The sequence below is a fragment of the Somniosus microcephalus genome, chromosome 32 (assembly GCF_052327205.1).
Source record: "Somniosus microcephalus isolate GS21.2 chromosome 32, FLI_Smic_1.0, whole genome shotgun sequence".
NCBI lineage: Eukaryota > Metazoa > Chordata > Chondrichthyes > Squaliformes > Somniosidae > Somniosus > Somniosus microcephalus.
The window spans coordinates 40,502,261-40,514,922 of NC_141018.1; the positions used below are offsets into that span (position 1 = coordinate 40,502,261).

The window sequence follows — 12,662 nt, forward strand, 5'->3', positions numbered from 1 at the left end:
GAGCAAAACTTCTTCAAGGTGGACTCCCACAGCTGCCTGGTCTACACTTCCTCCCACCCCGCTTCCTGTAAGGACTCTATTCCATTCTCCCAGTTTCTCCGTTGCGTCTGTTCTGACGATGCCACCTTCCATACCAGTGCTTCCGACATGTCTTACTTTTTCCTCAACTGAGGATTCCCCTCTACTGTGGTTGACACGGCCCTTGACCGTGTCGGTTCTATTTCCTGCACTTCTGCTCTCACCCCTTCCCCTCCCTCCCAGAACCACGATAGGGTTCCCCTTGTCCTCACTTTTCACCCCACCAGCCTCCACATTCAATGGATCATCCTCCTCCATTTTCGCCACCTCCGAGATCCCACCACCAAACACATCTTCCCCTCACCTCCCCTTTCAGCATTCCGAAGGGACCGCTCCCTCCGTGACACCCTGGTCCACTCCTCAATCACCCCGAACAGCCCTCCTTCTTTGCCTGGCATCTTCCCGTGCAAGCGCAGGAGATGCAACAGATGCCCTTTTACCTCCTCCCTTCCCAATGTCCAGGGCCCCAAACACCCCTTCCAGGTGAAACAGCGATTTACTTGAACTTCTTGCAATTTAATATACTGTATTCGCTGCTCACGATGCGGTCTCCTCTACATTGGGGAGACCAAAAGCAGATTGGGCGACCGCTTTGCAGAACACCTCCACTCAGTCCGTAAGGCTGACCCTGAGCTTCCGGTCGCCTGTCACTTTAATTCTTCGCTTCACTCCCACTCTCTCTCTGTCCTCGGCCTATTACATTGTTCCAATGAAGCTCAACGTAAACTCGAGGAACAGCACCTCATCTTTCGATTAGGCACTTTACAGCCTTCCGGGCTTAACATCGAGTTCAACAATTTCAGACAATAATCCCTGCCCCCATTTTTCATGCTGTATGATTTTGCCATTCCTATTTGCAACATTTTATCTTTCCTGCCTCTGACATAAGCACAGTACGTTCTTTCAATTCCTTCCTCCCCTCCTAACCTGTCTCTGCACCTGCTTAATATGTTACATCTCCAGCTTTTTCCAGTTCTGATGAAGGGTCCCAGACCTGAAACATTAACTCGGTTTCTCTCCACGGATGCTGCCTGGCCTGCTGAGTATTTCCAGCATTTTCTGTTGTTATGGCAGCTAACTGAATTTGGTGCAAAGATGCTGAGGTTTCATTCTGCAGCACCGTGCAGCCCCAAATCCTGTTGAACACGCGGCCAATTTCCAGCTGTCACCAACGCAATATCTACAAGCAGCATATTTGTCAGTCCAGATTTGATGGCTTCTAAATTCTCCTTTCAAAGATCCGAGGTCATGATTTCTATTATATTTTCTGTACAGTGGAGTAATGAAGTGCCAGGCAGCCCAGGCATTTTCATGCTTACTGTACATTTAAGGCTAGGACACTAGAGGACAGAAATAACCCAGCAATAATGTTTACAGGACCAAAGAAATGCTCCTTTTAAAGTTTTAAAAAAGGACAGTCAGAGGATTTTTCTACCTCCACACAATACCACAAATACAAACTAGGGCAATGCTGCAATGGGATCCACTACAAGAAAGCACATAAATTTAATCATTTCTCATTGTTGGCTGGCTACTAGGGTCCTACATGAAATTAATTTTGGACAGTCTCAGTTCTTAGCGGTCATAGCCCATCGAACAAAACTGCCACTTATCCAGCACCTCACCGGTGATCTCACTGAAGGGGAAATACGATAACTGGTCTATGTACCCGAGGGCAAGCCACTGAACGGGTAGTGCATTCTGCAAGTGAATGGGGCCGAGTAATCCATCAGCATTGTTCACAAGGTCTCAGTTACAAATGCGATCAATTCTAGACTTGGAAGGAATGATTGATCGATTATCCCTTGATACCACTGTGTTACAATAGTACATTTTTTAAATGATTGCATCAGTTTTAGTTGGAAGGGACCTGAATCGTTCCTGAGCTTTCTTGATGTCAGTGGATCCAGGAGCAGCACCAGGAGGCAGCAGAAAGTCTTGTTCGATTTCAGGACTGGCCTGAGTCAGTAGATCTAAGCTGGGGCACGTGAAGAAATAGCCACCCCTCTGCAGAGCTGCACTAATAAGCACAGGTTTAATCAGTGCCAGTACGCACCTCACTACTAACCACTGGCAACAAAGGCCTATCTCGGGTCAGCTGCAAGTTATTTATATTAACAGTGAATCACTATGTAGACATTTAGACGATCACAGACTAACAGAGGTAGCTCTGGAATAGAAGCGGGGTAGGAAATCAGTCACTTTGTACCTTTGAATAAGTTACACAGAACTGAACAAGTCCTCAATCTGTAACTCCATGAGGAGTAGAAACATTCTGACTGTAACTGCAGTCATTGCAAATGTGAATCTCAGCATCTTGCAACAACTTGAACTGCTGCCTGTCCAGCTCACCTGGGTAGGTATCCAGTGTAGTTGGATTGAAGTGCAGGCTCCGATGGTTTAGCAGGTTCAGGAAAGCTGCTGGCAGGGAGTGGAGTTACAGGCTTCTGATCCAAGCTTCTGCGGCCAAAATACGACAGCTGCTTCCGATAATCTTCCTCATCCTCATCTGCGCTATAGTGATTTATTCGTGGAGTTTCTTCTGGAAGTTTCACCGGAGGTTCAGGGCCCCTGCAGGTGAAGAAATTCAATTACTGAAGGAATAAATTACAGCTCGTCAGACAATTGCATCACTGAACAAGTTTACCGTAAAAAAAAACGTAATTTCTATTCACATTTGTAAGTACAGCCTCAGTTAGGCTGCGATGTGGCCAATCTTACAACAAACTCTCCAGCTACAGAACCCAAAGAGCTTTTATAAGAACAGACACAATTAGCCTGAAAGTGAAACTCCTGGGGCACAAAGAATATTGATAAACATTTCATTCAGTGCATTATTTGAATTTATTTAATATTCCCTGCAGGAAATTGTGCTGACATTATATGGAAATAATGGCTTCAATTGTACGTTTCCTTTAGGTATTTGAAACAGGACTTCCACATTCTGCCAATGTCCCTCATTTCATTTGTTGACAATTCCAGCAAGTACTTTCCTTAGCAAAACATGGCTGGTGTTATTATGGGATGGATATATTTATACACACAATAATGCTCAAACCATCCACTTTAACGAGCAGTGGTCCGTTTACAGTTTCATTTGAGACATGAATTGATCTCCATGTTGTTGCTCCTTTATAACACAAGGGGCATCAACAATGCATGACAGGAAACCATTATAGGAAGTAAGCATGATACGTACAGGAAGTGCACACCATACGCAAGATTTCATACATTTTAGAGATTCAAGCAGCTGCAGTAACCTACGTCATGAGACTGGAGTGCCCACATAGTACGGGGCGCTGCAGTCTCGGGGTGTGGGTGCACATTATGAATGCAAAAGATTTTTTTCTTGTGCGAGTATCTTTGACTTAAACTATTTCAATGCTTCAATGTTGACTTTCTTTTGTATGTTCCACTGTATTTCTTTGCGTAATACACATTTCCAAGGTTTAATGATAATTATTTAGGAGCCTCAGTAATGTACCTACTACCCAACCGAGCAAAGAATGGGTTGCAGTCTCACAGCTGCTGGCCAGATCTTCCAGTCAGAGATCTTGCTGCCCATTAAACATCTGCTATATTTGCATACATAATAATATTCACTGAATTTCAAAGTCTTTCCACCTCTGCTCCTGACTCTTTCTGGGGATACGGTTCCTGAGGACCGACACCTGTGATACCTCACCCAGTGGCTGTTATTCACGTGAACCTAGACAGCAATAATCAACAGGCTGCTGCAAATGTGGAGTGGGTGCAAATCGCAGCCGATTCCAATCCTGTCGTCATCAAGTATCCAGACAAGCATTTTTCAGCAGCGGTCCCTGGATAGTGATCAGCAGAACCCTGGCTGAGGCCAGTTGACCTGCTGACTGGGCACAGACCTGTGATTAAGTTTGGGACCTTCTGCTCAGTATTATGCAGCACCATACCATGTACAGAGCTCTCGCTTTCCCATTTCATTTAGACAACAGGCACCACGGTCATTTAAAAGCCATGGACTGAATTGTCCCACCATCTTAGTTGCAGGGACAGAAAGGATCAGTGGCAAGAGCATCCTGAAATAAAAGCAGGAGGACTATAAGAAAAAGCACTACATCGAGACTTCAAATATAGTGAGAGAAGCCGACAATTCCTGTCCCTTCATCAAGATGCAGCAAGGTAACTTCACCAACCAGAGGCAGAATACAGCAACAACTTATATTTAGATAACGACTTTAACATACTAAAACGTCCCAATCACAGGAGTATTAAAAGACAAAAAATTTGACACACAAGGGTAAATTGGGGCAGGTGACCAAAAGCTTTGTCAAAGAGGTCGGTTTAAAGGAGCGTCTTGGGAGGAAAGAGAGGTAGAGAGGCGAAGAGGTTCAGGCGGGGAATTCCAGAGCTTAGGGCCGAGGCAACAGAAGGCACAGCCACCAATGGTTGAGCGATTATAATCAGGGATGCTCAAGAGGGCAGAATTAGAGGAGCGCAGATATCTCGGCGGGGGGCGAAGTTGTGGGGCAGGAGGAGATTACAGAGATAGGGAGGGGCGAGGCCATGGAGCAATTTGAAAACAAGGATGAGAATTTTGAAATCGAGGCGTTGCTTAACTGGGATCCAATGTAGGTTAGTGAGCACAGGGGTGATGGGCGAACGGGACTTGGTGAGAGTTAGGACACGAGCAGCCGAGTTTTGGATGACCTCAAGTTTATGTAGGGTAGAATGTGGGAGGCCAGCCAGGAGTGCGTTGGAAGAGTCAAATCTAGAGGTAACAAAGGCATGGTTGAGGGTTTCAGCAGCGGATGAGCTGAGGCAAGAGCGGAGACGGGCGATGTTAGGAAAGTGGAAATAGGCGTTTAGTTATGCTGTAGATATGCGGTCGGAAGCTCATTTCAGAGTCAAATATAACACCAAGGTTGTGAACAGTGTGGTAACTGCTGTACCTGTACAAATAGGAAGGCTTCTCCAGCTCTGGTGTTGGCTGAATGACTGGCTTAGAAGGGGTGACCGGAACTAACACAGGCTTAGGAGCTACTTCAGGAGGCTGAAATAAGAAAATAGATCATTTGGCATCGAGCATCTCCAGAATCAAACTCGAAGCATCTGTTTAAAAACCGCAGGAACATTTCATTTACTGCCCCCAAAGCCGAGCCACAACCAAAGATCTATAAAATTGAGAAAACTTATTTAAAATGGCAGATATTTACCAAGACAATCAATATTTTAACCGTATAGCTGTTACAGAAGGTGCTAATTATTTAACTACTCTACAAATACAACAGAAATGTATCTTGCCCAGGCAACTACAGCAATTATATAATTCTACAGCAACAATTGTGATTTTACTAAATTAAATAATGAACATGATGGTATCTAATTATCACCAGAGATGAATATCTACATGGAAGTCAATGGGTCGAACAGCACTACGGCTGGGAATACAGTTCCAAGATCGCAGAACCAGACAGGTTTTCAGTCAGCATGTGCACTGAATATTTGACACTCTGGCTATTTGTAAACTTGGATGAAATTTATTTTAAAATGTTTTAATCAACAGACTTGTGAATATGCAACTTAATGCAAAGCAAACACAGAAAATGTTGGAAATACACAGATGTGTCAGTTTTGAAGTATACAGAAACTAACATTCCAGGTGGGCTCTTCACCAGCGCAGATATCCATTTGTTCTCACAAATGCTGCGGATCTGCTGTGTATTTCCAGCATTTTTTTGTTGTTTTTATTTTAAAATCCAGCACTGAGGGTTTTCTGTACAATTTTATACCACACTTGGAAAAAGTAACTCCTAGCAAAACAAAGATAATCTTCTGTGATTGGTACAGGCTATGGAAGTGCTTCACAGAAACTTAACATTTACAACATGCAAAAGGACATGCTCCTCAGAAATGCAGCGCCAAAATTAATTTAGTCAAAACAGCAGGCTTGATCAAAAAAATCCAGAAGCCATTTACACTAGCACAGTGAAACCCATTTATATGCAAATGGTGTGATGTGAAAAGGTACTTCATGGTTATAAGAACATAAGACGTAGGAGCAGGAGTCGGTCATTTGGCCCCACGAGCCTGCTCCACCATTCAGTAAGATCATGGCTAATCTGATCTTGACCTCAACTCCACTTCCCTGCCCGCTCCCCATAACCCTCGACTCCCTTACCTTTCAAAAATCTGTCTATCTCCACCTTAAATATATTCAATGGCCCAGCCTCCACAGCTCTCTGGGGAAGAGAATTCCAAAGATTCCCCACCCTCAGAAGAAATTCCTCCTCATTTCCGATTTAAAAGGGTGCCCCCCTTATTCTGAAATTATGCCCCCTAGTTCTAGATTCCCCCACAAGGGGAAACATCCTCTCTGCATCTACCCTGTCAAGCTCCTTCAGAATCTTATGTTTCAATAAGATCCCCTCTCATTCTTCTAAACTCCAGTGAGTATAGGCCCAACCTGCTCAACCTTTTTTCATAAGACAACCCTTTCATCTCCGGATTCAACCTCGTGAATCTTTTCTGAACTGCCTCCAATGCAAGTATATCCTTCCTTAAAGACGACCAAAACTGTACACAGTACGCCAGGTGCAGTCTCACCAACGCCCTGTACAGCTGTAACAGGACTTCCCTACTTTTATACTCCATTCCCTTTGCAATAAAGGCCAACACTCCATTTGCCTTCCTAATTACTTGCTGTACCTGCATGCTAACTTTTTGTGATTCATGTACAAGGACCCCCAGATCCCTCTGTACCGCAGCATTTTGTAGACTCTCTCCATTTAAATAATAATTTGCTTTTTTATTTTTGCTACCAAAGTGGATAACCTCGCATTTTCCCACATTGTAGTCCATCTGCCAGATTCCTGCCCACCCTTCGGAGATTCTTTGTGTCCTCCACACAATTTGCTTTCCCACCTATCTTTGTATCATCAGCAAATTTGGCTACATTACACTTGGTCCCTTCATCCAAGTATTAATATAGATTGTAAATAGTTGAGGCCCCAGCACTGATCCCTGCGGCACCCCACTAGTTATCAACACAACCACAAATGAGGTTCCAAAAAAAAGTTTAAGCTATCAGTAATTCGAAAGATGACTAATTGTCTGAAATCTTCAAAGCAGAGTTAGCAATAGTGCAACCTGCCATAATGATGTTTAAAAACTGCATCCCTAAGCACAATTACATTAGTAATTAATTACTGGAATTCTCCCTCAAAGATTCAAAGTCAAATGAAGGTAGAAATTGGGGCAAACGCCCCAGTTTCACCCTCCCAAAGTGCAAAACTTAACCAGAGTTTTATGCCAACAGATTAGAGTACGATCTTACCAAGAGACCCAGTTAAAGCAGTGTCGTGTAAAGTGTATAATTAGCTTTCACCATGCTGGATACAGTTATTTTCAATGGCTTTACCCACCCTTACTGGTGTCACTTCAGTCGGGTCCTTGCTCGTTAATGAAGTGGATTTCTTGCTTTCAAAGAGTTTCACTCGGGTAAGCACAGATTGTGGCTTCATTGCTGGATCCACGTCCTCCTCAACATGCGGCTTTGCAGGTGGTGGAGGCAGTGGTTTACTGACTGAATGCAGAGACTCGGCTGCTTTAGAGTGAGGAGGTGGTGGAGGAGGAAAGGAAGCATCCATGTTATGGACCAGTTCAAATTGCCGGGGGAGGGAATTATAGCCTTGGGATGGACCCTGGTCATAGGTCCTGACTTGGGAATCAAAGTACTGCTGCTGAGGGTCTGGGGACCTGGACGTTGGTGGGTGAAAAGCTTGTGGACTGTGTTCATATCGAGGACGAGGGTCATAGCCATGAAGGGGTTGATCACTGTGATGTGGCTGTGGAGGTTTGTAACTTTTAAGTGGCTTATCATAGCGTGGCAATTTGTTCTCATAGTCTGTAGGTGGTGGCTCTTCGTGATGTGGCTGGTAGTCATGGTCCAGGTAATGTTCTAGATGCTTTGGTTCATAATCTCGTGCGTGCTGGTCCTGAAAATAAGGTGCAGGTTGGTAGTGGTGAGTGGGTTTTTCATTATAATGTGCCCACTTGTCATTGTAACTAGGTAGGTTTTCATCATAATGTGATACAGGCCCATAACTTGGAGAGAGCTGCTGGTCGTATTTCGGTTGTGATTCATGCCTATAAGGTGGCTGCTCCTCAAAGTGTTGCTGATGTTCGTATTCTCTGTGCTGCTGCAGTTCATAAATTTGTCGTTCTTTATCGATTCTCAGTTCAGGATGTTTACCTGCTGGCTGCTTGATGTCATAATTCTGCCTTGGAAGCTCATCGTTGTACGAGTCTTTTTTGTACATCTACAGAGCAAAGAGGACTGTTACACATCGCGGCAGTGGGCAAGCTGAAACTGCTGTAAATACACAGCAGCTCCATCACCATCTGCAGACCAAAAGTGCGTTAACATTTCAAGTACAGACTCTTCATCAAAACATGAGATCTGACTGCGGATCCAGAATCAAAATATTAACTTGTCATCTCTTCACAGAAGTGGATGGATCTGTTGTGTATTTCCAGCATTTTATTTCTGATTTCCAATATTTGCATTTTTTCCCCCCAATTTTGCAGATGCAAAGCAAATTTGTTTCCAACTGTACTTTTTAGATTTGTCCAGGAAATTTGTTAAATACTGGAATATTTTAAGATAATCCCTAAGAATTACCAGAGTAAGAAAAAGACTACTAAAGTTCCAGAATCAGGAATTTCAGAGTGGAAAGAAATAGTTGATGTGATCAAAAAGGATTAAGGAAACTAAACTTCAGATGCTTAGGCAGTAGGTTATAGACGGATATGAACTGGGCACGAGTAAACATAACACAGCAACTCACAGCACAAAAATCTAGACTGGAATGCAATGTTAAGTGAGGTTTAAAAGGTTTCTGATCATTAATCAATTTAATAACTGGCCCTTTCAAGGCTCTGAATGATTATTAATTATTATAGGGCAAATCAACCTGTGTGGGCAGGATGAACTGTGACTTATCTTTAAAGTTAATTTGCTTTGCTCATCACATTAATGCTGGAAATTGCATAGGGCTGATTAAAATTATGTCTTTAAATAAAAAGCTAACTGAAAATGTTATGCCTGCCAGTCAAAAGTATTCCAATAAACAGCCATCTAGTGTGTTACATTTGGAGGGTAGCAATACACATCGGAAAGAATTAAACTGTTACAACCGGCCATATTATATCTTTATATTTTAAAAAGCCTTAATTTAAAGTAACAAGTTAATTTCCTCTTACTCCCTGCCAGAGAGCAAGCAGAGGCAGCTGCTGTCACCATCAGGCCTCTAGCAATGCCCTTGCCTATCTGAACATTGCAGGTCCATGCAAGGGAACATAAAATGCCATTCAGCACCTCCCAAAGCCGCAACCTCTACCACCTAGGAGGACGAGGGCAGGTGGTGCACGGGAACACCAAGTTCCCCTCCAAGTCATACACAATCCTGACTTGGAAGTATATTGCTGTTCCTTCATCGTCGCTGTTCAAAATCCTGGAACTCCCACCCTCACAGCACTGTGGGAGTACCTTCACCACACGGACTGCAGAGGTTCAAGGCGGGGCTCACCACAGACTGCAGCAGTTCAAGGCGGGGCTCACCACATGGACTGCAGCGGTTCAAGGCGGGGCTCACCACCACCTTCTCCAGGGCAATTAGGAATGGACAATAAATGCTGACCTTGTCCGTGATGCCCACATCCCATGAATCGATTTTTAAAAATGCAGTGGAAAGGCCTGGCATTGACTTTAAGTTTGAGAACTTGCTAATGCAGATAAAGTGATTGGTAAAAAGATACAGTTCTGTGGCACTGCCCGTTGGCACACAGAGGCTCTTTGCCCACCAGATAGTCCTCAAGAAAGGGAGGTTTCAGCTGCCACAATCTCAAAACTATAGAGCAAAAACTTAAGACAAACAATTTTAAATAGAGACTCACAGAGCATGCATTGGGATAATTTGCCAGTGATTACAGCTGCCATGAGTTGTATTTGTGCAATGTTTAAAAAAAATTCCTTTTCCATTGCCATGAACAAAACCAGATTATAAATGTAACTGTTGCAGTACGAAATTAATTTTTTCACAGCACAGAATATCTATGGAATCTATCTTAACAGATGCAAAAACTCGACCAACTGATCAATAGAAAGGTTATATTTGAACACAATTACAAAGCATTGCTAAACTCACAGCGCTCTTAGAATTCAGGTCCATCTTCTTCAATAGTCAGAGTTAACAGGACACACAAATATCCACCCAGAAATGAGTCTGTGCGAGTTATGTGTGTGAGAAAGAAATATCTGCAAACATGCTGATGTTTGTAATGACACCAGGATCCCTATCAATCATGCCACAGCACTGCTACTTGCAGTCCACGAAAGGTACAGAGGCCAGCCCAGCATGGAGAATCATGTAAGAGGAGCAAACAAAGAATTGCAGAAAGCTCTCAAAGCAGGAAAGGTGCACAAGCAAAAAGTTCAAGGTATAGGCCAAACCAACTAGATTAGCATTAAAAATCTCTTAAAATTTCTTAATGCAGTGGAAACACTGGGAGACTGGTTTTCATTCTCAATTACATCAACTTGTTTGATGATTAGTTTATAAAAATTATAATGTGTTTGATAGTACTTTGCTGTTAGAAAGAAGGGGAATTTTCTGATTAAATATAAAATGTTAGTGCAGTTGCCTTATAATATTCAGTAAATATTTTACCGCACAGTATTTACAAAGCAGGTCTGTAACATCTATTGGGGGAGTTACCACAAACTCCTCTATCCCCTCTCCACCATAAAAGCTGGCAGTTGTTATTTTGCTGAATACACATATTTGGTCTGGCCTCTAACTTCAGCAATGTGATCGGCTACAGCAATGTGATCGGCTACAAAGGCAGAGCAAGTGGTTGAGCATTAGCGAGCAGAAGCTCTGTACAGAAGGCATGCCAAGGTTTTTGCAGCAAGTGGTACCTTTGTTGGTTCTGCGGTTCGAGCTGCTGTCGGTTCTGAATCTCTCAGCCTCTCAGGACTGACAGAATGAATGACGCGAGGAGGTTCAGGGCTGGGTTTGCTGTAGGGGTCGATCTGGGGTTCAAGACTGCTGTAGGGAGGAGGGGCGATCTCCTCCAGTCTCACATTGGTTAGATCTACTGTGGTATTGACTGTAGAGGGCACGGTCACCACAGAAATGGATTCAAGCGGCTGGGGTGAATTGGGGACTGCAGGAGGGTTATCTGCTTTCTGTGAAATGTCCAAGATAAAATTAAATAGTTTAGCATAATTTATGTTGTCTACAAGGTGCATCCTTGGCAAACGAATAGAAGTTGACTTAACTTTAGCACTATTCTTAACAAATAATTCACAATACAAGTCATATTGGTTAAAGTTGAAAATACTTTCAAAAAATTGAAATGAATCCCATATGGTGTAAAATTCATAATCAAGATTTCACAAATTTGCATCATGCAATAACTTACTAACTTCTTTGTAAATGTACAAATTAATCTTTAACAGTATTATAATCAAGTTGAAAAATTACACATTAAAGATTAGCAGAGGTAATATTGAAAGATCCAGTGGAAAAAAGAATTTCACCCTCTTCAGTCTAAGGATAACGTTGTGGGAAATGGGAACTTCAGACAGGTGCATGGGGTCTGCGATCCCAGGTTAGGACACACACACACACACCACACACCACACACACACAAATGATTGTAAGGTTTTTAGACGGACTTGTAAAATTGTACCGATCTCTGGAGAGTGACTTGTGCCCTGCACTCCCGGTCTCCTGCTCTGTTATTATTGAGCAGGAATACCAGGACTGGCTTCCGCCACTTATTTAACAGGATAAGCTGGCCTTAACCCACTGGCAGATTTGTCGATTCATATCTATAATGTTATCAGTTCCCTGATGATCAGACTGCTTGCATTAATTGCAATTGATAGAGGGAGCCCATCAATCTGCTGTTGGTTATTATACATTTCTACACCCACAGCCTGCAGCTGAGCTGGGAACCCAGTAACTCCACACTGACACTAGGTGTCTTGCTGATGGAAAGCCCATTCCTTATTTACAGCAGCACAAAAGGTAAGTCGCTGGTTTCTCTCCAGTGTCAGAACCTTATTTAATGCTGACATTTGTGTACAGTACTCTACCATGCCAACAAGGGCAGGCTCAGCAACGATGCTTTTTGAAAGAATTGCTGGGTACAATCTGTTGTGTAATTTTATATTCATAAGTATAATGGTCTTTTATATCTAATGGCTGTCTGTTCCGGGTTAAATATTGTGTTATGGCTCTTCACTTTATGCAGAAAATTCTTTATCAATAAGGTTTTCATTTTTTAAAATCTCAATGAACTTGCCTGTTAAAGCCTTACAGAATAATCTGCGATCAAGCAGCGCTCACATTACTGCCGGGATTTCTGATTGAAATACAAGCAGTTAAATGGAAGAGTGATTCCAGCTAACACACATTAGCTCTGGGACCCAATCCTGTGCTATCCCTGGCATGTTCTCCGCTCCCTCAAGTCCAAGGGGCGCAGGCGAGCGTATTTAGTGCACAACAGGATTGACCATCCATCAGCAGATCTGGGTG

The 12,662-nt window shown here is 43.1% G+C and overlaps 1 protein-coding gene across 4 annotated transcripts in view; it reads right to left on the reverse strand.

Annotated features, from left to right (window-relative positions):
• tjp1a (tight junction protein 1a) overlaps positions 1 to 12,662 on the reverse strand; it is a 229,205-nt gene that overhangs the window by 18,150 nt on the left and 198,393 nt on the right. For all 4 annotated transcript variants that reach the window (XM_085972493.1, XM_085972494.1, XM_085972495.1 and 1 more), the window contains 4 exons: positions 11,036 to 11,305; positions 7,479 to 8,375; positions 5,007 to 5,107; positions 2,431 to 2,649 (listed from right to left, as the gene is read on the reverse strand). In XM_085972493.1, the coding sequence (XP_085828619.1) occupies positions 2,431 to 2,649; positions 5,007 to 5,107; positions 7,479 to 8,375; positions 11,036 to 11,305 (1,487 nt within the window). The remainder of the gene's footprint in view (positions 1 to 2,430; positions 2,650 to 5,006; positions 5,108 to 7,478; positions 8,376 to 11,035; positions 11,306 to 12,662) is intronic.